We start from the raw sequence: 25,995 nt of genomic DNA, 5'->3' as shown, positions 1-25,995 counted from the left end.
TCTAACCCCAAAGAACGGTAGTTCTGTTCGCCATCCATTTCTTGAGGAATGAAGATTTAAAATTCATGCTGATGCACCATTCATTAAGGAACATTTAACTGTTTCTACTGGTCATGAATCTCCTTATTCAAATCTGAAACAGCAAAAACTTTGAACTGAAACATTATAAGAATTTTTAAAAATAATAATGATAAAATTAAATTTAAAAAAAAAAAGCATAAAATTATGCTTGATTTATTACTTACTGCAGCTATTTTTTTTCTCACAAATCAAATGTTTTCTTTGCATGTGTATTCATGTCCAAGACAAGTGTCTCCAGTTACTGGTCATCCCATTTGTGCCATTAGATGGATCGTTTCCCTTAAATTCTCCCCCTTTAGATACATGAACACAACAAAAGTAAGGAATCAAATTTTAGAGGGGATATTTGACATCATTTCATCAAATAGTTCATTTTGAACCAAGTTAGAAACCTTTTCAAAAAATGTTTTTCACGAGATGAATGATGTATTGGTTGATTCGTAAGCTTAAATTCTTCCACTGTACCATGTTTATGGGTTAAAAGTAGACATATGCATTGAACATAATAGCACTTTTTATTTTTCCTCACAATAGAAGAATCATGCAGTGAAAAATGTTCTATGACAATTTTCCCCAGAACTTTACTGGATGAACATGTCACACTGCATGTAAAGACTTGCTGAACTTGCTATGTGAATATGAAAATACATTGGTATGATATATACAACACAAATTAGTGAATCAGCAAGGGGTGGCATGATGTCTTTTCTGTCTGAGCATAAAATGCAAACGTGGACTTGCTGGCTTTGCTACAAATGATAATGTTGGAATTATGCTACATATAACCCCTCCTTTGCTTTGGAATAAACACTGCAAATCACAAGGTATATGATGTGTGCCTGTGTGTACCTCAGTGTGAGTGAGTGTCTGTGTGTGTGTGCCAAAGCTTTGAATGGAAATTCATGTCTGGCTGATAAAGACTGTAGCCAAACTACTGCTACCACCTAACTAATCTGCAAAGCAAAAACCCTTTCACAGGTCACACATCTCTCTTCCTCTCTATTTTATAAGCAAAGCAAAACCCTTTCACAAGACACACATCTCTTCTCTCTCTCACATGATTCACTATCAAGTGACCAGGTCAACTCAGCTGATTTCTCATGTTTTATTTGAATAACCCTCTGTTGACAAAAATATTTGGATGGTACCTTCCAACACAAGTGGATCTGCGGAACAGCATGACTCCAGACGTCTGTACAATGTCTGGCGTCCTGTTCCACCCAATGGCCTTCGCACTTACACAATCATTACATGAAGGATAATAAAAATGAAATTTAAAAAAATGGGAGAAACTCAAACCCACCTTTTTTTGTTTTTACACAATTTTACAAATTAGATAGTTATTTTCGTTCAGACCGTGTGACAAAATATACACCAAGATGACAAATCAGACATTGTAATCTGTTTCCACATAAAACATTCTTTTCAGGCAAACACCCTTCTAGCATAACAAGGAACAGCCTTCTGTCCCCCAAATATAATAACAGTACCATCTGGGTGTTTCTGAGAGGACCTACATAACACAACCATAACTGAGCAATCACAACAGAACCAGTCCCCTGAATCACACTTACATCCCCAAAGTTAAAAACAACTAACAAATCCCTTCACACCCCTACAACTTTTCAAACTTTGGGGCATGCAACAGGCGATGTTGCTGTCTTTTCTGAAAGTGAGGGGCAAAAAAGAAAAAAAAGAAAAAAGAAGAAAAATCCAAGTGGCTGATAGCAGACTACCAGTCCCGAGACATACCATGCAGATGAAATATAATGTACCAGTTGGATTCCTCAAGTTTACACACACACACACACACACAAACTCACTCTCTCCTCTTTATGTGCATTAGCCCTGTATAAGTGCTGACCATGTGTCGTGATGATGCAGTCTAGCAGCATGAACCTGGTTCCCTGTCCGCCACAACACAAACACTATCTCCCAACACTGACAAAATATTGAAAGACCCAGGTGGACTTGTCAATGCTAACCCCTATCCCTTTCCCAACTTCTGCACCCCACTAACTGAACAAACTGTTGGCGTACAACAGGTATAAATTAAAGGGGGGGGGGGGGGGGGGGGGGCGGATCAAACCTTTTTACCAGTATTGACATTTTAAAGATTTGTCAAAGTTAAGAAAATTAGTTTCAAAACACAGTACCAGAGCAGTGCAATGGGGACTTTTAACCTTTGAACTGAATTGCACTGCACTGATTTACTTTTCTGTTACAATAGTTCAAATCAATGAAACGACATTTCACTGAATCAACAGCCTACTCTGGACATGTCAGTCAGCCCATCTGTTGGCTATGCATAGCTGAACCACCAGAACATCCAGAAGATCAGTGGGCAACAAGTGACAACCAGTGCACTCCCCAAACAAAACCATCTCTTTCAACATGCTGTCACATCCCTGGGGTCCTGTTCTCTAAAGCCTTCCACACAACTGCACAAACAGCTTCACCACGGCTTGTTCTGGTAAAAAAGGACCTCCACTACCAACACAGACCTCATGTCAGCACAATTAAAAAAAAAAACAAAAAAAAACGAAAAAAGAAAAAAAAGTCATACGAGTAACCAAAGCAACAAGAAAAAAAAGAGAAAAGCATGCCCACAATGAACTTTGTCCAGTGAAAAAAACAGCATTATAAAACTACAAGGAGAAACCGTTGGTCTTGCCAAACTCACTCCTGCCCTCATCACAAACACATGCTGTAACTCTGGACGACACTGACACCTACTTCCTACCTCAGTTCTCTCCCTACAGCCATGCACAGGGTATGAACACATGTGCTGTGCAACAATAACCAGTTTACACCACAATGAGGGAAGGAGGGCGGAAAGGAGACATACCCGAACAGACCAACATCCAACATCCCAATGACCTAATGTGCAGAGCTATACAGCTTATTGCATAGTGTGAAGCCGCCTGCAAAACAAACTGAAGGCAAAAAACAAACTGAAGGCAAAAACACAAGAATGTGAAGACCATACCAGTCTGACCCCAGACACTTTAAACCTCACATTGTACCCACAGGTCATCACCCCCCACTACTCAATGGATACACAGAGCACAAGAACACAGGAAAAACAATAAGAACCTAAAACAAACAGAAGGATCTACTGTGACGCAAACTCTTTGCAATACAATAGACATGTGTAACACTGATGCATGTCCACAACATTCAATGACCTGACTAATACAAGAAAAACAAACAAAAAACCAAAACACCATGAAATATACAAAACACATTAAGATAACTTGCAGTACTAATGCACAGCTCATTACAGCCAAATCTGTGCAATTTTTAAACAAAACAAAATTTAGCTCTGTAATGGGCTATCCACATACACACACAAAAAGCACATTTAACAATGTTAGCATAAACACCAAGAGCACATCCAAATACAGAACAAAATCAGTCTCATGCAAATATTCATACTGGTAACTGTCTGGTACTCACACAGTCACAGAGAGATGGCCGCAGAGACACAGAGAGAGTGGGATGAGCTGGGAATGGGGTGCACACGGATATGGTAGGAGGGCAAGATGATGAGCTTTAGAAACAATCTGTCACAAAAACATGACCACCATCACACACACACATACATGTATCTGAACACACCATACGCATACACACTCATTACATGATTATTTATCAACACACACACACACATATACTATATCACAGAATAACAGCATGCAATTCACTTTGATTGCATTTCAATCTGAGGGTGTGTTTTTTTTTAACCACCATTTAAAAAACACAGAAAACAAAAAAACATAAAAATATAATTTAAAGAGAGAGAGAGAAAGCACACCACTATCAAAACTGATTCATGAGCTGCTTTACATGTGAACAATACAGAGAGGGAAGAGGAAGGAGACAGAAGGTGGAGGTATGTACGTGTGTGCACGAAGGAGTGTGGGTGGTTTGGTGGAGGGGGGGATTGATGAAAATGATGCTTATTTTGAAATTGGTTTTCCTGCTTGTTCTATATAAAAATAATTTTATTATGATAATAAAAACAAAAACAAAAAAAATCTTATGATGTAATGTTTCCCTTTTTGGTGTTTTGTGTCACAAGCAGTGACAGAGTCAGAAAGAACCCTGCCAGATGTGTTGGTTTTCCTTTCCTTCAACTGTGAGTAACAATCACTTTTTTGGATGATTTTCTTGTGCCATTCTGAGCAAACATTCCTGGGGAAAACAAATCCTCTGACCCTGCACACAGACATCATACACAACCACAGGTACACTACCCCTGCCCCCGCTGCCACAAAACCATAAGCCACTGAAGAGTTCCGTGCTTATATGACATGATAAAGAGGCATGTCACATGATCTGTGCTTCTGAAGTTGATTGGCTCTCCAAAGTTACCAGCAACAATGGCAATCGAGAGAGGCAAAATTTACAAAACAGCAGACTTCTTTTTTCAACTTTATGCTTCATATTTTGTTTTTTTAATAATGCATATGATGGCACTTCATTGTACAGAGTTTGGTTGTAGCAATGGAGGCTATAAACTACAGAAATAAAGGACAGCACACATTAACTACTTTTGTCTATGTTATCGCCTTTGGAAATTGCTCATGATTTTGAGGAAAAGTTACATGCGCATGCGCAGCTGAACTCTCCAGTGGACTATTAAGCACACACACACACAAAACACATTCACACACACACAAATCCCCAAGACAACTTGTTATGATTAGGTGGCACAGAAAGAGATCCATACAGCCCAAGAAAGTATGAGGGTGGTTTTTCAACCAACTGCTGCTGCTAAGTAAGCCTGTCAATGAAGGGCTGTCACCTCACTGAGATAAGACAGAAGCTTACAGGTCAGGATGTCAGTGAAGGGCTGTCACCTCACTGAGATAAGACAGAAGCTTACAGGTCAGGATGCCAATGAAGGGCTGTCACCTCAATGAGATAAGACTGAGCTTACAAGTCAGGATGTCAGTGAAGGGCTGTCACTTCACTGAGAAAAGACAGAAGCTTACAGGTCAGGATGTCAGTGAAGGGCTGTCACCTGACTGAGATAAGACAGACACTTACTGGTCAGGATGTCTGTTACCACTTATTATTTGGACTTTTTCATCTTAGGATGGCATTACGTTTGCTCAGACACCATTGATAAACAGCAGAAAAAAAACAGAAGTAACTGCAGTTCAAACTCATGCCATACCAAGGTTGAGCTGTCAAGGGATTATTAAGAAAAACCTAGCTGTGAGTGTGACCACTACACGCCCACATCAGGTCACACAAGTGAATACAGTGGAATGGACCATGTGAACTGAGTCACAGCTCTGGTCTCAGGCTACTGCCAGAACACAGAACACAACTCACATCTTGCACTTAAAAAAGGGTTGTTCCAGGCAAAATTCTGACAGGAAAACAAAGACACTTGCAGGTAGAAAAAAAAAAGGGGTGGTGCCACACTGTGGTGATGTGCTCTCCCTGGACAGAGCAGCCTGAATTTCACACAGAAAAATCTGTTTTAACAAAATGTAATACAATACAATACAGTACATGGCCCCTTGAAGATGCCTGGGCTCTATCAGAAACAGTTTCAATTTCAAACATGCAGGTTTTCAATACAGCACTGGGAGTGGAGGTGGGGAGCTGAGTGGGTGAAAGTCAGAGACGCACACTTGCAGCACAAAAGAAAGAAAAAGAGTGGTGTTTTATAACAATCCGAAACTGACTTCTGTCCAGTAATTCTGTAAAATTTTCCAAGTTTCCTCTGTCTCTCTGTTGTAAGTTATGGGATAGATTTATGACACAACTGTGATCATATCATCCGTTACGATATGTGCACTCTGAAAGATGTCAATTTACATTGACAAAATGGATTTCTTATTTAAAAAAAACAAAAACAAAAATATAACTCAACATAATTTCAAGAGCATGAGATTCAGACAACATAATGAATACATGTAATGTATGTCAAGACATTACAACCACATCCCAGAAGCCCTATCATTAACACACATCATCCGCAGTGCTAATGATTTGTTTCAATCAAGTCTAAAAAAATAAATTTTAAAACTATTATCAAACTGAATGTGTCATCTATGTTTGCATTTAATGAACTGCAGTTTTTCAACATTACTCTTCTCTATAAGTAAAAGTATGATCCAGATTTGACAATATCAATTCTTTGCCCCTCACAAGCATCTAAACATAGCCCTGTTCACATACACTGAGTCTGAAACAAATATAAACTAATAAACATCCTAAGCAGTCAAAGCAATCCAGAGAAACAAAGTACAATATCCCTCATACCACATGATGATGCACTTAATAAAACTCAGGTGCACTGAACTGACAGCACATAAAGAAAGACATCATGACTATTTGCTTTTTTTCTGCTTTTTTTTATTTTTTAAATTACACATTCAGTTGAACAATTTGTCAGGAAGTCAGACAGGTGATGACCATGTGACCATCACTGTAACTAATAAAGTTTATTCTGGAATGTTCAGTACTGGTATCATTCTGAATGACTTATTAGTTAAAAACAAACCAACCCACCACCACTGATGCTCTATTTTAGTCTATAATAAAATATCAATTGCCAATCTTATGATACTGGATAAAATAGTACCTAAATGTACTGTTTGTTTTTTACAATAACACAGCTACATACTTCAAGGTCCAACATCACTACGATTTATCCTACTCCATAAACTTTTGTCAAATTGTGTACATTTTTTGTCATCCTGTGGGTTTTTTTTTTTTTGGGTTTTTTTTTAATATAGTTTCAGTAGCAAAGATCTAAGCACTGACACATCATCAGTGCATTTAGCAATATACGTTGTGACAGTGACAGGACAAAGATAATAAGACACACACAACAACAACAGGGCAACATTCATAACCAATACATATATGCGTTAACAATGTGGACAAAGTCATTAACTAATTTCAGTGTTTGCACCTTATGCGCTAACAGCATCATCCTGAAAACATTTTGTGGCAAAAGAAAAAAAAAGCATCAACAAAAATCAACATCACAAGAACTTTTCACTCTCTTGAGTGAGGTAACAAAACTGGGGTCAACAAAACTACTACAAGACAAATGCAACCAACAATACACCTTCCCACACTACAGTACAAGTACAGGGACAATCTACAATTACACTTATTCAGTACCAGGTGTAAGTACAGCCAGTGCACTTCAAACACGTTATAACTACCACCAATACCAGCGACAGTCAAATGTTAGCAATAAATAGATCTAATATCTAGACCTAGTGGTAGTAGTCATGTAGAGAACACATATTATATATCACATTTGGTCCTTTCCCCAACCTCTCCTGCTCAACACCATACACCCACACACATGCCTGCACTGCCATAGTCACACTCAGACACAGGCAGACCCACACCCATCCACATACATACACATGTATGCATCACAGAGAAACTAAATCACAATAAAATAAAATAAAATCAAAGTATCCCACCGTTAACAGACTGAACAAATCACAGATTATATATTTTAACACTCCCTCACAATTTGAGAACCAAAACAACATTACAGTTCACTCGAGCTCTAAGTGTATGCATTATCATTGTATCAAAAGCTGTCATACTTTTTTCGCAATACACATCACCAACCTAAGTAAGCTGTACTTTTCTATCAATACACACTACCAGTATTTTTTGTGTGAATAAGAACCCTTCAACAAACAAGATAAAACCACCCATGCATGCCTTCATGTACATTCAATACACATGCAAACACTAACAGACCCACAACACTTGATGTTTGTTTCCACCCCTTCTGTTGACAGTCAGTCCTCAAAAACAAGTCACGCAACACTGGAACACACTTCTCTCTTTTCCCCATTCAATCATGATTAGAACTGCTGTTACAGAATCAATGAAAATATCTTAATCATAAACCAGTCAAGATTGTGGGCAACTTCATAGTTTGTTTCCAATAAACAGAATAATAACACAAAGGAAAGCTCAATTTGATACATTTCTAAAAGAGTTTATGTATGTATGAAGTGCTTGTTTTTACTTTTTACTTTGGAAAGCAAATAAATACAATTCTTTAAGCTCAAAATGGATATTAACTTTTATTTCAATTGCTTTACTGAGCAAAGTTAGTTATTTTGGACATGTGTATCTGTTAAGTTTTATTGACTGGAGATGTGAACATGGATGAAGGAGAAAAAAAAGTCTGAACCTGATCACAAAATGGTTAAGAACAGTTACTCAAACAAACAAACAAACAAAAATGTGGAGTCTGAAAAAACAAAAAAACAAAAACAAAAAAAAACACAAAAAAAATGTATATAAAATAATAATTAAAAAAAAAGAGCTGGCATGAACACATGATGATATACAGTTTACTGAAAATATTATCAACATTAAGAATCCTCCTCCCCCTGAACCTGACAGAAGAAACTCCCAGAAAGAGGAAAGGAAGAAAAAAAAGAGTGCAGACAGACGAAGACTAAGATAGACTGATAGGCATACAGACAAAGATCAATGGAAAAAAACAAGAGAGGAGAATGAAGCAGAGCACTGGCGAAAAAGAGGCTAGAGACACAAGAGACAAGAGACGAAAGAGAGAGAAAAGGGGGGAGAGAGAAGAGGAGAGGGGAGAAGGGAAAGAGAGGAGAGCAGAGAGAAGAGGGGAGATGGGGAGAGACAGAGGAAGAAGAGAGAAGAGAAGCAGACACAGAAGAGACGAGAGAGAGACAGAGAGAGAGAGAGAGAGAGAGAGAGCAGACACAGAAGAGACAAGAGAGGAGAGAGAGGGAGAGAGAGAGAGCTGATACAAAAGAGACAAGAGACAGAGAGAGAGAGAGAGAGAGAGAGAGACAGAGCAGAGGCAGGCAGACAGAGGCGGAGATCACTTGGTCATGGCAGAGAAGACAGCCCACATCATCTCGCTGGTGCCCTCCTTCATGCTCTCCACATCCAGGTCCAGGTCAAGCAGCTCCCTGACCCGCTTCATGGCCACCTCATAGTCGTCGTCCGACAGCGGGGCAAAAGCGTTCTCCAGCACATCCGAGGAGTGGGCCAGGTAGATGAGCGACAGCATGCGCTTGTCCATGCGGTGCGCGTCATTGGTCCAGCGGTTCAGCACCGACTCTTGCACCCGCTTGATCAGTTTCTGCTTGATGACATTGTCGGTGAGGGGGTGTGTGGTCATGTCGAAGAGGAGGAAGTTCTGTTTCTCCGTTGTACACACCCCCTTCTCCACCAGGTTCTTGGCCAGCCGCTCCCGCACATTGCGCAGCTGGTAGCGCAGCTTGAGGGGGTTCCACGTCTCTCCTGCACACACAGCGCACAACGTTACTATGGTGGTCAGTCAAGTCCCACAAAGACCATGAGAACAGTAATGGCGGCAAATGCTGTCTTGACTATCTGGGCTGGATTTTGATCATACTGGAAATTGTCTTGCCCCAGTTACCCCACTCTCTCGGCCTAGAGGGTTTCAGGACAGTGCACTGAGCTGGTCCCCAAAGGCCAAATAGCCCCAAAGGCTGCAGCTGTAACCCTTATACCCCTAACTTGCTCAATGTCAACTTGCAGTGTAACACTGACCCACCTGGTATCGCCCACGAAACACGTGCTTACTTTGGGTGCAGCCATTGTTGTTTACATAAACGAGACTCTCACGAGATTCACAGCCTCGTTTTCAGCACTTCCTGCTGTGCATTTCAAGCTTTAAACTTAAAGTGTCCAAATTGCTTCAGTTTTTACCAAGTTGTGAACTTTTAAAGATTCAAAATGAGTTTGATGTCTGACGAAGAATTTTGGCGTTTGTTAAATGATGACTCGGATGATGAACCTTTCGAAGGATTTTCACGAGATGATCTTGAGAAAATTGATTCAACTGAGGCTGACAGTGATTTAGACATGAACTTGGCTGCTGTTGCAGCCCAGTTAGCCAAAAATGACAGTGACAGTGACAGTGAAGATGATTCAAGTGTGACTCGACTGCCAAACCTCCCAGATCGAAACTGGCAGGACAACCTACACAGTGTGTCAGCCGTCGATTTCATTGAATATGCTGGGGTTGTGCATGATCTGCCTGTTGGAGCTAGTCCCATGGATTTTTTGTCTTTTTTTTTTTTTTTTTTGGAGAATATGTTTGAAGACAAGGCATACCAGACAAATTTGTATGCAACGCAAACACAGGAATTCAAGGGGGCAGATGCAAAATGTCAGCCAGTGACAGTGAGCGACATCAAACTTTATTTAGCAGTCAACATCTCGATGGGTATCCACACACTGCCCAGAATAGAAAACTACTGGTCGAAAGACGACAAATTGAATGTACCATCCATTTCAAGTCTCATGTGTAGGACAAGGTTTGAGAAAATCGGTCAATACTTCCATTTGAATGACCGTTCAAAATGTCACCCAAGTGGTCACGCTGAGTACGATCCTCTTTTCAAAGTTTGTCCAGTGCTTGACATTTTCAAAACAAAATGTGGGGAATTGTACAATCCTGGGAAGGCTATCAGCATTGATGAAGCCATGATAAAATTTAATGGACGGCTCCATTTCAAACAATACATCAAGTCAAAACCTACACCATGGGGGATCAAAATTTGGTGCAGTGCAGACCCAACATCTGGATACTTACTGGACTTTGATGTCTCCACTGGCAAGACACAGCAACCATTGAAAGGTTAGTATTATTTTGTTATTTTGAGGTGTCAGTTATGATGAAAAATCTAAAATTCTTAATATGAAAAAATGTGTGTTTTTTTTCCTTGAGGGAGAGAAGGGGTGCAGGGGGTGCGCGAGTCGGGGTATGAGGGAGGCAGACATTTTTGGGGGGTGGACCATAGGGAGTGGAGATGTATCTCTGGTGTGTGTGTGTGTGTGTGTGTGTGTGTGTGTGTGTGAGTGTATGTGTGTGTGCGTGTGTGTTTCACTGTTGAGTATTTATTACCCAGCTAAAACTACAGTTTTTCAAATACAGACTAAGTAATTCACACACAGACATATTCTTTCTCCCTTTCTCTCTAAAAGACAGATGTATTCACAACATACTGAAAGTGATATGGTTTGTGTGTATTTATTTGTAGGTGGACTTGGACTTCATGACTGAGGGCAAGAACTACCTCGGGAAAGGGCATCACATCTGCTTTGACAACTTTTTCACATTGGTCACCTTGGCTGAGGATCTTCTGGCTCTCAAAACACACTCATGTGGCGCCATACGCATGAACCGCAAAGGCTGGCCAGCAGACTTGAAGGTCGGGAAGTGGAAGAAGATGAAGAGAGGAGAGTTAGTTCTGTCAGAGTGGGCAGATGGTGGCTACGCTGTGGCAAGACAAGCGCACTATCGCTGTCCTCTCCACCAACACCAATCCAGAGACGGGAGAAGCACCTTGCACGGCTGCTCAGCCGAGCACAAAATCCGGCTCTTTAGGTGGCCGAGCAGCGTCTAGCGTCTTGGGTCAAATTTTTTTTAATGCCAGACTTTCCCACTGCACTCTGCACTGGCCGGCGCATTCGCTGCGGTATTTCTGGCCCCGCGCGCCAAACCAGGACACTGCCTTCTTTGTTTCACTCGGCCCCGCAGCCCCCGCCCCACTTTTCCCACGTTTTCACAGCATCCACACATTTCCTGCAGCGATTACAGAAAGTTGAATTATTGTTATTCCTGCTTGTATTATTGGAGTGCAGTTTGATTTGATTTACACAATTTTATTATTTTATCAACATCATCTTTCTTGTGGAATGAAGGGCACGGCAGTGCCATAAGCCAACAGACACTCACCCTGCTCTCCATCCCCCTGCTGCTCGCACTCACCATGCTACAGTGTGTTCATTCAAACATTTGTTGTGCTGCGAAGAAAAATCGCACAACTCAAATGGTAAGCTGATCTGCATGCAGGCATGCTAAATGTTCTGTGTGAATTTACGATGTTATTGTGATAAACGCCTGTTTTCTTAGAGTGGGATTTAAACTTAATGATTTTTGCGATCATGTTTCTGCTTTTCCTTCTCTTCTCTTTCCTCATTGATGTTTCAGCCGTTGCCGCAACAACCGCTATGTAAGAAAACATACTGTGTTTGGAGTCAATGGAAAGCTTATTTTGTGTTCTTTTTAGAAAACCACTTCTTTAGTCGTTATTTCCGATCCATCCGAGGAGATGATGCGCGAAAGAAACAAAGCAGATTTACCACCGAACAAGCGTACAGCGAGTGCCGCTGGCACGGCCTGTTTGTCAACCGCGTTTATTTATATCCATGCCCTACTTCCTGGGTTCACGAACTTTCGCTGGGCCAACTAAAGTGCCAGCACTGAACACCCGTTCTCATTACAATGCCAGAGGTGAGTAACTTTTCGGTTATATGTTATTTCATTTACTTTCATTTTCATCATTTTTACCAAGATGAAAAAGACAAGATCATACCACCACAGGGTCAGTGGCAATGCAGGTAAGTAATTATTTTTTTTATATACTTTTTATTATATATCAAAGAACATTTATTTCATTTCTATGTTTCTATGATTCAAAACTAAGACTCAAAAATCAAATTACTCTGATTTCAGGCTTAAGTGAAGCAGTGCCTGTACCGCAGCCCATTGTGACATACAACAACATGGGAGGGGTGGATCTTCACGATCAACACCGGTCCTACAACACTGTTGGTCGATCCTGCAGGAAGTGGTGGAGATATTTGTTCTGGTTTTTTGTCCAGAGCAGCCTAATCAATGCCTTCATCATTTTCTGCAAGACCAACTCTCCAAGACCCAGGTCCAAGCGCTGCCAGGATCCACTCTACTTCCAGCTTGCTGTCTTTGAGGGGCTTGTGCGTGGCAGTGTCATTGCCAAGCGGCAAGTGGCCATGCATCCTAGTGTGGTGAGGCGTTCTTTCAATGATCCAGCTGAACATCCACCTGAACGCCTGCCAGGACGAAAGAAGACCTGTCTCCAGTGCCAGAAGAAAGGGTGCCGTCAGGTCTGCGGCCGTGGAAAAGAAACTGTTTTTGGGTGCACATTGTGCAAAGGAGAGTGTTTTGCACAGTTTCACGTACAACTCTTGCAGTAGACTGTTGTGTGGGTCCCCTGGATCATTTGCTAGTATTTGGGAACTATTTATTGACTGCTGCTTGATCTTAAAAAACAATACTGTATTTTTTATTAAATAACTGACAATCAAATTTGATGTTTTGATTTTTTTTGTGGGTACACAGCAACATGAACCTGGAATCAAAACAGTCCTTTTACAACTTTATTACATGCAGAATGAAGGATAAGTCAGTGTAACAAAAGAAAGTAATTATATTTTTAATCGATTTTTGTAATTACCTACTATTGAAAATCGCAAGAGTTATTTCCCTTTCCACGGGGTTTCCTGGATGATAAGTGCTGGGCGAGCTGGGGGTAAAGGGTTATGAGCCAGAGCAATCTTGCCTCCCAGTTTTGAGATTCACTGTCCTTCACAAAAGACTAATCTGTGATTAGTAAATGACTTCTTATTACAGTGGAGAAACCACTGATGATGCAGCTCTCACTCTACTCATGGCCCAACTGTAAGCTTGTCAGTTTCTGATATATAAGCTAAGTGGGCCGGGCCATAACGGTGGTGGTACAGGAAACCAATGACCACCATTTAAGTAAAGTGGAGAAGTGGACAAGTGGCAATGCGCCCAACTACGAAGCCAGTGTCCACAGGTGCCAGTCCCATACATATACAGACTGGGTTTTTGTCCCCCACCCCCTTCCCCCGATCCCCTTCACTAGACCTCGAGCAGTGGCTTGGTGATTGTCAATGGATGTATTTCGGTACAAGGATAAACTGAGGTCCCATGAGCAGCATGCACTTAGCATGTAAAATATCCCAAGGAAACGAAAGGGTTGTCCCTAGCAAAATGCAGTAGAAAACCGTACCACGATAGTGAAACAAATACATCCCCAGACAGATAAAAGGGGGAAAAAAATGCACTAATCTGACACACTATCCCTGCGGCGAGCAGCCCGAATTTCACACAGGAAATCTTGTCAACCCAATCTGAAACTGAGAATCACTGAACTCGGCTTCCTTCACCACCAGTTGAAGTTTTTATGCGCATTGATATTTTATCTCTGGTGTTCTATGAGACTACTGAACAATATCAAACCTGTCAATGAAGAATAAATCTTACTAATTTATATTTCATCGTCTTTGGTGATGCTGTTTTTCATTTTGTTTGCCAAGTAGGATACACATCCCAAGAAAGTCATTATATAAGTTTATCTTTTTCCCCAAATCCCTTTGTCCTAAACATGCTGCATTCACTGACTACACAAATGCCTCTGAATCCAAACACAATACATCATTCTGTACACCACTGTAAACAGGGCCTCTACAAGTTATAGTAAAACAATCTGTACACACATAGTGACACAGGAGCCTATCAAAACAAAAGAAAATATTTCATTTTAAGACGGCAAAGGAATCAGCACAAGGTGTTTTTTTACGTCTGGCCCTCCAGGCATGAACTGATAGAAAGATAAGAAAAATATAACAATTGAAAGTAGAATATTCATGACAGCTAAATACATTCGAAATAATATACACATGCACATAAGCATACACATATTTAAGCACTCATGTATGATACTAAGACACAGTATAAATAATACGTATAACAGTGAAAGGAGAGAGAATGAAAACAAAAATAAAACTTTAAACTGACAAAAGAAGAAAAACAACAATAGACGACAGAATGAAGACAGAGATCTATACAGGCAAGCAGATGTAGAGAAAGATAAAGAACGAGGTAAGGACATACTGATAGTAATCAGTAAAATTTTCTGGATAACATAAATATTATAATTTATATTAATAACAATATTCATAGTAAGATATAGGCTAACAGACCATAGGTTTTTCATAACATATGCATGATGTGTGCTGGACAAAACTTGTGGACAACAATTCATTTGATTATAATAAAATAGATAAGACTAACAGACCACAAATTTTTCATAACAATTATAAACATACATGCATGATGTGTGCGGAACAAAATTTGTGGATAATAATTCATAATTTGTCGAAAATATTAATAATTCATAATACAGTATACAATTCACAGATTTTTCACAAGATACACATAACGTGTTAGCCACAACCTGACCCGGTCTCCGCCAGCTCTTACCACTCAAGTATTCAATCCAGCTCTGCACGGTCTCTACAGGCTGCGTCTCCTTGATGTGGCGTAGGGCTTCGTCCAGCAACACGTCACCAGTGGGCTGGTCAGACTTGCACAGCACTTTGCGGTTTGTCAGGCTGCGTCGACGCATTCCCCCCTTCTCCAGCTCAATGCGCCCTCTGAGGGACAGCTCGATCAGGATGCAGCCACGCAGGCCCGAGGATATACAGTCATTCCAAAAGGAGGTGTAGCCCTGCAGAATATAAGTAGTACTTTTTCAGTAGTAGTAGTAGTCTTCAGATTGATTTCATGTCTTTCGTTTCCATGCTAAGTCATGCTGGACAGGCAAAAAAAGAAAAGAAAAAAAAAGTGAAATGGTGATGGGTATCAGGAGAAATGGAGAGGGAGAGAGGTGGTGCAAGTGTATACATGTGTGTATGTGTGTGTGCATGCATGCTTGTGTGTGTGTGTACACACACATGCATGCAACTTTTTTTTTTGCAAGTGTATGTATTTTATACGTGTGTGTGTGTATAAAATTGTGCGTGCGTGAGTGCATGCGTGTGTGTGTGCATAATCATATAACATATGCTCCAGAATATACATATCAAGATGACTCATCTTTCCATTGCCAGGGGGCAACCCATAACCTATTCAAACTGATTTTATAAATAGGCTTCCAATTTCACATTCCAATGTCAAGTTGTTTACTCCCTCAGCCCATCTCAGGCCAGGTTTCTTCTTCTCTCCTTTCTTTCCACTGAACACTGTGTGCAAGTCTTTCAATCAAATTCATAAGATATTAATGGTGAATTGAGGTCTTGTGGACTGCAAACACTAAGTGCATGCAAAAATTATAGGGCACTATTATTCTCAACAATAATATGCAAGTAAATGTTTTCAGGAAAAAAAAAATCTTTGTTTAACAAAAGGATATGGGAGAAGGGGATGCAGTTACTGGGGGTAGAATTTTTTTTTTTAAAGATGTCCAACTGTGTGTGTGTGTGTGTGTGTGTGTGTGTGTGTGTGTGTGTGTGTGCATGCATATATAATTTGCAAACATGCATACATTAGGTAGCGGCAGCCCCCATGGCCGATGCCGGGAAACCTATGAACGCCTAAAAAATTGACTAATTTTGAAGTGCATTTTCTCAAATTTGATTTCATTTTGTGAAAAACTATCCAACTGAAATAATCATTTATCATCCATAATTTTAATTTTTATTGTGTTTGCTTTATGCAATGCGTGCATGAGTTCGCGGATGGAAGAAAAAAAGTGTACTGTAACGCGAAATAGCGATCCTTGTTCAATGGCGGCCGGCGTCTTTCTGAGCGCGACACAGTTAGTTTCAACCACATAGTGGAAAAAAATCGCATCCGTTGTTTTCCATTCATTGGTTACTGTTCGAAAAACTGGGAGCCGTGAAAGGCGAAAGTTCAAGGAGAACTTTCGTGTGTTTTTTTCCAAGCCTTGGGCGAAGTAGGGTAGTTAGATCTGAGCGCAAAGTTACGGGAATTTTTCGGCTATCTTTCAACGCCTCGCGCAGTTCGAAAATGAAATCTGACCCTACGGGTTACTGTATGAGCGGTAAAGAGCATTTTCTGCTGATTTCAATGGTATCCGAAACTAATATTTTTGATCCATGAGCAATTTGCTCAAGCGATTCAAAAGCAGGTACCCCTCTTCGTCAGTTGCGTCGGCCCAATCAACATTCGACAAAGGAGAGCGGCACTTCAGCTAACACAAAAATGGCATTGTTTCTCCAGAAAATCTTAAGTTTCATCGGTAAGTTTTATATTATTTTTGAAAACGAATGTCTTTAGCACTTTCATGCACAATATTGAGCTGAAATTCTCTGAATCAGGATTTTGATCGATGTCAGTAACTGAGCAGCTTGGATCTATTTCATAAGTGTTTTCGTAACGTGACACCGTGTTTCAATCGGAACACGATTTATTTTTTTCGGAGTAAAACACACAAAAACTATTGATACAGAATGAAAAATGGACATGTTAAAACGGAGCCCATGAATTCCAATTACTAATATTTGATTGATTTTTGCTTTAGTAAGCAAAATATTACCTGGGTCTAAAACCGGAAGTGCTCGGGACAGCATTAGCGTCGTCTGCTACAGACTCGGTTTGTGTTGAATAAGTGAGTAAACAAATTGGAATATGGTTTCTTTTTCATTCAGCATCACACAAAACTCAAGTCTGATATTCTAGTTGCATTTAGCTTCTATAGCTGTGAAACTTTATCTCAATATATACAGACAGATAGATACTATGCTCTCACATTCCAGAAAGAACAAGAACACCAATTCATACTACCCCCCCCCCCCCCCCTTTCTCCTCTGCAAACTTCACTTTCATAATTAGCTGAGAGTTGTATAGCCATTCCCCTCCTTTGTCTCTGAGAATCTCCCACCAATGGTAAGGAGAGGGGAGGGGGTTGTCAATGGTTGTGGCAAACTTGGCACTGAGCCAAATCACTGACCACTTGCTCTGGCTGAGAATCCCTGACTGCTGACAGTGATATAACCCACCATCTCCTCCCTCCAGTCATCCCCCTTCCCCATTTCTTTCCTGTCAGTGGAGTAGGTGTGTGCGTGTGTGTGTGTGAGAGAGAGAGCCAGAGCAAGTTTGCATTTGCACATGTATGCTTGTGAGTATGTGTATGTCTGAGTATGAAAAAAGTGTAATGTGAAGAGATATATGACTAATTTGAACAGTGCAGGCAACATCCTGTTTCTTCAAAAATTTAACACCAATTTTTAACAAACTAAAATTAGTAAAAAGAAAATCAGTACAATAACACCCATAGCCTAAGTTGTACATCAGGTTCAGTCAAGTCAAACTATATAACACTACCAGGAATCCAGCCATTAAGATAGTATAATTGTGTGTGTGTGTGTGTGTGTGTGTGTGTGTGTGCGCGCGCGGGGGGGGTCATGTAACCCATGATATGCTGTGCATCTAGACTGCATGAAACAGAAAACAAAGGGAAGTAAACACATATTTCATGAAATGATAAAATGCAAAATACCATGCACATATTGTGAATGAAATATTCAGTTTGATATATATCTAAGACATGCATTCTCACATACACACACAAATAAAGATGAGTACACAAAATATATATCAAAGAATAAGATACTAAGTATGATGTGCATATTAACAATAAAATATTTAATGTAAGTAATCATATACATGTATACATAAGACATTAAGTAATACTTTCATCTCAGTCATGAAATGTAGCACACTGAAGTGGAATTTCTGAGTAAATAATCGCATGCAACAAAGACATCCATAAGATGAACAGTACAAGTAGATGGCAAAGTTCTTGTCAGCAATTGGAAAGGACAGACCCCTAAAAATTCAGCCTCAATTGTCAAAGCATAAGTTGATGCTGCAACTGAGTTATTGTGTGAAAGGTAAGTGCGGCCATTTTGTTCAGTGCGGTGAATTTTGTGTTGCTGTTGAATGAATGCTTACCTGTTAGTATGCCATTTTATAATTCTGTTATCACAGTGTTTTCCTCCCACTCAAAACACTCAGAAATTGACAAAAGCCTAAACATATATTAAACTGAGAGCTCTGGTTTTGGTTTTAAGTTTTAAATTGAACATAACATTTGTTCTTTCTTATGAGCTGATCTGTGTATCTAACATGTTGCAGAAACAGCTGCTTATGGCAGGGTTTGCAAGACCTATTCCATGATCCAAAAAGGCCAGTATGAACATCTCAGGTAGTGAGCAGCATGTTATTGCTGATGCCAGGAAACCTGTGAGTGCCAAAAAATGAGAGATTTTTTGGTGTGCATTTTCTCTTGTGAATGCCATTTTGTGAAGAAATAAAGGTGCATCATCCACCTTTTATTTCTTATTTATTGTGTTTCTTCTATAATGAAATGCATGACTGGGTTCATGGATGGAAGAAAAAACTAGAGAGCTGAAAGAAAATAGATTCATATATCTGTCATTTTTGCTAGCAACTTATGTAATATTTGCTCCCTCCTGGGAACCTTTGTTGTGGAATGCCCCATCAACCTACCCATTCTGTATAATGCTCTCAAGTTGCATTCATTTAAAAATTTGTAGTAATTTTGAAGCAGATGATCAGCCTAGACCACTGGTAACTTATTGTGGCTGCAACTTCAATATTTTTTTCAAAAACAAAAATTTTGAAGAAGTCTCATCTGCAGCATGCACCCTTTTTTAATGAGAAAATCAGGTATCATTCCTTTTCTGCCAACTTTAGAGGGAAGTTTTAAGGTTGATTTTAATTTATTTTGAAAGCTGACATTTCACTTAATACACACACAAAATTTCATGGTCCTACTTGTGACAGGTACTGAAATATTTATCTTTGCAGCATGCTACCCCAATAAACAGTCTTTTTTCCACTGGTCAAATTGAAGATTTTTCAAAGTTTGAGACTCTGATACTTAAAATTCAGTCAACTGTCCTGCCTGAAAAAAATTCAGTGCACTTTCTGTGATGTAATCTGCAAGATATTTTATTTTGAAATGCAACTGTCTATTCGTTTCAGTGCTGTAGACCTTCAAAGTTGCTATTCTGTACACATTGACACGTCTTGATTTTCTATTTCCTCCTACTTTGACAGACATATTTTCCAGTTTCTTTGCTGCTGAAGTGTTAGTGTTTTCTTGTGCAATATACCATTATCATATGGTTTTTAAAAGTATATGAGTTTTCATTACAGTACCCTCATGGACAGTATAATATAACTGTGAAAATGTGAGAATATTAAGTACTAACAGCATGTACACATCGTCACATCTTTAAAATGGAATATCTTCAGAACCAATCAAGATATTCACTTACTTTTTTTTTTTGTTTTTCTTATATTGTCATGTTGTTTGCCAAAAATCACATTTCAGTCATTGTAATGAATATTTAAATTTTCACTGCCGCCACCTACATACATGCATCAGTAAATAGCATGAGGGAACAGAAAATTCTGGTTAATTACTTTTAACTGTGGAGCTGTAAACCTGACAGCTGGTGATCAATAAACAAACAGAACTGAAACAGCTGGTGATCAATAAACAAACAGAACTGAAACTGCTAAGAGTTGCAGCAGATGTTGGTTTGCTTCTCCTTGGGTGAACAATTCCAGTGTAAACATCATATGTGTTCAAATGACAAAGTCATTAAATGTAAATGTCAGTCTCAGGTGGTCAGGGGGAAGGGGGGAGGGGGGGAGGAGGAGGAGGAGGAGGAGGAGGTTGGGCTTAAATTCCCATAGGTTTAATCTATAAATTTACTAAATCAGAACCTACAAATATACAGATATGTGCTTTTACCACTTTTAGGTTAATCAAGGTTATGTATGCAGTCAGACTGAGAAAGTCCATACCTTTTTAAAATTAAAATGTATTTTGTTCAACACCTTCTTTAGGTATACTTTTTGTCTCAATTACTAAATCAGTCTCTATCTGGCTAATACTCTAATAAAGGGCAAGCACAATATTCACAATCTATTCATATTTTACTAAGGAATCATTTCAAAGTAAATCACAAAGTAAATGCTGCAGTTAAGTGAATTACTGAATGATAAAATACAGATGAGATCTATGTTACAGTATGTGGCTGAGAAATTATGAAAATGACAGAGTTCTACCACCATGACCATGGCACTGTGAGAGCTCAGACTCTGGGTATGCTTCTATGCACTATGATCTTACTTGGTGGTGCTAACCTAATGCTTTGGGTATGATCCAAGTTAGTAGTAGTACTATAGAAGTTATAGCCTATTTTTGTATTTATACTAAGAGTGCAGCATCAAACAAGTTAGAGAGGTTCCTTTTCATTTTTGGTTGGTCTGTTTAAATTTCCCCAGCAGTTCAACTGTTCATACACATCATGCATGAGTGTGATGATCACTGGTGTCAGCTTCAACAGGGAGGTTAGGAAACTAACTAGTTTTTATCTATGTCAAAAAAAAAACAAAAAAAAATTAAATCTTCATCTTTGAGAGTGCTCAAATTCACAAAATAAATGCTGTGTATATCAAAACACAAGAAGTAAGTCCTATGCACAGTGCCTTAGAACATGTGTCAGCATACCAGTTAACAACTGGAAGTCCCGTTGTCCTGTGCATGGTCAATGCACTGATAACAAAAACAAAATGGAGTATGATTCTAGCATACTGAGTCGCATTAATCAAGCATCACCAAGAACATACCCAGCATGCACACCCCCAAAAGCAGAGTATGGCTGCCTCCATGGCAGGGTAAAAATGGTCAAACACGTAAAAGCCCACTTGTGTACACACAAGTGAATGTGGGAGTTGCACTTGCAGCCCATGAACGCAGAAGAAGAAGAAAAGTCTGCAGGTAATAGAAAGCATGCTGAGCCATCTAAGTAGCTTGTAGATCTATGGGCACCATTTCCAGAAACACAGGTGTTGCAATGTCTCCACATGGATGATATCATATATATATTCCGCAGTAACTGCTGAGGCAGCTGAATCCACTTCTGAATCAAGGCATGTGGGCTGTGGGTGTTGATTTCACCACTTGTCTTATTGGCCATGCTAAATCAAAGCACGGATCAGTATATATATATATATATATATATATATATATATATATATATATATATATATATATACACACACACACACACACACACTTACGCATTTATTCTAATCTGATGCTGTAGGCATATATATATATAACAATTTTTCTTCTTATAGCACATATATTGCAAATATGAACACTGTCAATTCTGATTTTATTTAGTTTTATCTGTCATTATCTTTTTTCTTTCAATTGTGAATTCCAACTAATAGTTTTCTACTACATATGCTTTGTTCGTTTGAATGTAACTTTGTATTCCTCACATCAAAAATAGTTCAAGTACACTGATCATGAATTCAAGTTTGATCTGTAGGGAACGAGCAAATGACATGGATTTTGGAATCATTCACCATTCTGGTAACACACAACTTGTAAACAAATTCACGCGTCCATGATCTTAAGCTTTGTTGATGCTTTCAGTGCTATGAGTTCACTGGTGTCTTGTAGATTACAACAATGCTTCACATGATGAAACCCCACCCACCAACACATACAAATGTAAACCATTTGAATTTAATTTTTAGACATACATCGCCATGGAGTAACTGTAACTGTGTAAGACACGTGTATACAATTTTTTATTTTCAAAAATATTTATTCCATTTTAACCATGAGAGTTAAAACCATGCTGGTGAAAAACATGCGCACACAAGTGGACAGAAATCATGCAAGTAACATAAAATAAGAAAAGGAGGAGTGGAACAAGAGCCTGAGGCCCATGATGTTGAACCAGAAATGGAAAAAGATAGTGAAACAGCAGCATCTGCTCTTGAGGATGCAAGAACTGACTGCCAGAACATTCAGACTGACATGACATCTTCTGAAATTTATGGGATCGGGGAAGAAATAAACAGGCTTATATACATGGAAACAGAAACTTGAGAGAACAGTTACAGAAGAAAGAAATTAGCTCAGTGTTGTATGGTCAAATTAGTAATGAACTGATGAAGAAAAAAAAAAAAAATGTGTGATCATGAAGCACATGTAGTGGTGTACAAAACAAGAACCATGCCTTAAGAAATGTTCTCATAAGGAGTGAAGTAATAGCACAATTTATGTTTGATCTAGTGAAAGGCGACAAGGCCACTGCTAATAGTAATGGACATCAACATGTTGACAGTCTAAAATAAAATCTCATTTATTATGTTATCAATGCATGACATCAGTTGCAATTAATTAAAAATTGTGGATGGTTCAGTACATTATCAAAATGGTCATTTTTTAAATACCCTTGTGAAAATGTGTTAAGACTGTGTCATAAATGCAAACCAAACAATATGTATAATGTGGGAGGTAAAATCTGTCAAAATGCTAGATCAAGCAAATGAAAGTAAACAGATCAATTGCATAAGGGCAAAATAATAAATACAATCTTAAATAAATCACACTGCAGATGAACAGCCATATGACAGTATGAGGCCAGCAGGATTATAAACATAATTCATTCTGTCAGTTTTTGGAGAATCATCCAGTAAGATGGTAATCATGTGGCTGGCCTTTTCCCTGAACTGTACAACTGCTTCAGTTTTATTACTTTAAATCTTTGTATAATAGTTCCCGTCTATGGGTGCAGATCTCAGCCAACCCAGCCATGTAGTAACAGTGGACATCATCATTGTCTGATTTATCCATTACTTCACATGGCAAAAGTGGTTTCTCATTTTTTTTCTCATTTTGCCTCTAGGAGTGCATAACCTGCATGCACATGCACATATATGAACACATATGCACACACAAAACACACACAAATACATAAGCTTAATCATTGTCCATTCTCATCATTATCATTAATTCAATGAATGACAGTTAATGATTCTTATGTCCATGCTATTATCAGTCATGTTTGTGATGACATGGAACAGTGACAGCTGACAGTTGCAACACACACACACACACACACACACACACATACACACACACACATAAGGACACTTACACAGACCAACTGACACAGTAATAGATATGCTCACTCATGCTCACAGTCACATGTGTACATATGACAATACATAAAAACAAAGCAATATTATTTTTCAAGACAGCATTTTCTTCCCTAGCTGTCATGGCCATTTGATTTATTGACTGACTCTTAGATTAGAATAAGAAAAAGAAAGAAAAACAAAAACACAACAATATTTACTTTTACATGATTTACATCAAAATAAGTCAGCCAAGTACAATCCCCACCAGTGATCATGTCAGTCTTAAAGGCATCACAAAAAAAAACCTGGAGGGAGTCTTGGAGACAATTGTCAGTGAAGGGACAAATCACATTCAGAGAAGACTGAGGCAGGTGTGAGAAATCTCATTTGATTCTTAGTCTTAAGTTTGCCCTGACTGTGTTATCACAGATCTTGTACCCAGATATCGGTCAACAGCATGTGCAGTTCAACAACTTCAAGACTTTCAGTGTAGCACTTGAACTGCTCAAAATTTAATCATAATGTGTAAGCGCTCATGCCAAACACAAGATGGAGGTGGAATGCCACACATTCTGATTCCCTTAAATCGCATGGATCAAAACCAAATAACGCGCTCCATCTAGCCTCTGTGTCAAACTTACTGACTTGCGTTATATTATCCTTCGCTTTGAGTTCTTCCATACTGAAATATTATATTTGACACACACGTGGAACGAAACGAAAGGCCCGGAAACGCCAACCTCTTATCATAGCGGACATCGCTCCGCTTCCATAGGAATATTCTGTCATCGCTTGTTCCCTATAATAAAACTGTATTCTTTTTTCCTTCAGCTTTTGAGTGTTTGCTATATCTGGTGTTAAAAGCAATAAAAGCGTAACTTATTATCTAGTATTTTTTAAAACATAATATGCAACAATATAACAGTTAAGTTTGATCCAGATCGAATGCAATCAGGGCAAACTTTACTAAAAATAAGTGAATGGGAGGTGATTCTCAGAAAAAATAGATATGAGACACTGTCACAAAATAAAAAGTTGTTTCCTACTGGTTTTCTTTCTTAATAGTTGCAGTTATATATTTATTCACACATTTTTTGCCATTCACTAGTTAACATTCAGTTTTGTGTGGTAACAGTTTATCTTGATAGATGTGTACACATTCTGATGCAAACAACAAAGCGAGCATAGGCCACAGCCTGAAATTGAACAAGGTCCACTGTTGACTTAACATTCAGAGTACCATCTTTGCGGAGCAGGTCATCAACACCTGGAATGGTCTCCCATAAGAGGTGGTGACAGTCCCAACACTAGCTGCTTTCAAGGGTCACATGGACACTCACTGGGCCAGTATTCCCACCCTTTACAACCCAGAGTGCTACCACGGCACTAGTCTGTATACATAACCATGCAGGTTTTTAGAACAGAATGGTGAACAGGCCAGTACCAGGCCTCAAGCAATTAAGCATAACCTGTTCCCCACCCCCTACGCCCCCCCACAAATACAACCTTATCAGTTTTTAATGGTTTGTGTGTGTGTGTGTGTGTGTGTGTGTGTGTGTGTGCGTGCGTGTGTGGTGGTGTTTAAGCATCCTAATTCTCAATTATATATATGTTGCATTTGACTAACAATAGTTCACACACACACACACACACACACACACACACACACACACAAACACTGAGTCGCTTTCCATCGAAATTCCAATCCATCATTGTCATTCCAATTTCCATTAAAAAAAAATAAATAGGTTACGAGACTGTGATTCCTATCTTGTAATTTTGTTGCAAGAAAATCGGTCAAAACTTATCAATGTAGGTACTACTCAACAAGCTGTCGTTAAGTATATTAGGTATACCCCATTGAAAATATTCTAAAAATCACCTCTCTGTCTTTCAAACCCAGCAGAAGGACTTCTTCCATGAGTGTGAGTCTGGTCTCTTTCGAGTCGTGGTCAATTTCTTCTTCCTCGCCATTTGTCAGCTTTTCTTCTCTGTCTTCGACATTGCTATCCGCACCCTGTGAAGCGCTGACTGTTCGACGTTGGACAAGTCCACTTGAACGTGAATAAATACCAGACATTGTGAGATGCTTTGAACAGCCCAAAGCAACCGATTGTAAATAAACTCCGCCAAAGCCAATGAAACGAAAATGGCTGACGGATTCGACGTCAATGTTTTGCGAGAACTAATGTGATTTCAAAACAAAAAAACGATAAATTTCAGAAAGATCTGAAATAAAGAACAAAATT

General features: G+C 39.2%; 1 protein-coding gene across 2 annotated transcripts; it reads right to left on the bottom strand.

Annotated features, from left to right (window-relative positions):
• Positions 1 to 1,172: 1,172 nt before the first annotated feature.
• LOC143282092 (Golgi phosphoprotein 3-like) lies at positions 1,173 to 25,899 on the bottom strand. 2 transcript variants are annotated; one of them, XR_013055212.1, is made up of 4 exons: positions 25,629 to 25,899; positions 15,221 to 15,467; positions 5,002 to 9,378; positions 1,173 to 4,946 (listed from the first exon to the last, which is right to left on the bottom strand). XR_013055212.1 is itself a non-coding variant. In XM_076587577.1 (3 exons), the coding sequence occupies exons 1-3, from the start codon at positions 25,824 to 25,826 to the stop codon at positions 8,954 to 8,956; spliced, it is 870 nt and encodes a 289-aa protein (XP_076443692.1). In that variant the 5' UTR covers positions 25,827 to 25,899; the 3' UTR covers positions 1,173 to 8,953. The 2 variants fall into 2 exon arrangements, 1 of the variants encoding a protein (XP_076443692.1); XM_076587577.1 differs by having other exon boundaries at positions 1,173 to 9,378.
• Positions 25,900 to 25,995: the final 96 nt, after the last annotated feature.

Source organism: Babylonia areolata, chromosome 5, assembly GCF_041734735.1.
Source record: "Babylonia areolata isolate BAREFJ2019XMU chromosome 5, ASM4173473v1, whole genome shotgun sequence".
NCBI lineage: Eukaryota > Metazoa > Mollusca > Gastropoda > Neogastropoda > Buccinidae > Babylonia > Babylonia areolata.
This window is presented reverse-complemented; position numbering and strand designations above follow the sequence as displayed.

Bases quoted from the DNA above. Each gene is read 5' to 3' on its own strand.
- LOC143282092 (XM_076587577.1), bottom strand. From the start codon at position 25,826: ATGTCTGGTATTTATTCACGTTCAAGTGGACTTGTCCAACGTCGAACA. The intron at 15,468-25,628 runs GTGATTTTTAGA...TATATTCTGCAG, and splicing joins TGGGTTTGAAAGACAGAGAG to GGCTACACCTCCTTTTGGAA. The intron at 9,379-15,220 runs GTAAGAGCTGGC...CTGTGTGTGCAG, and splicing joins CTGGATTGAATACTTGAGTG to GAGAGACGTGGAACCCCCTC.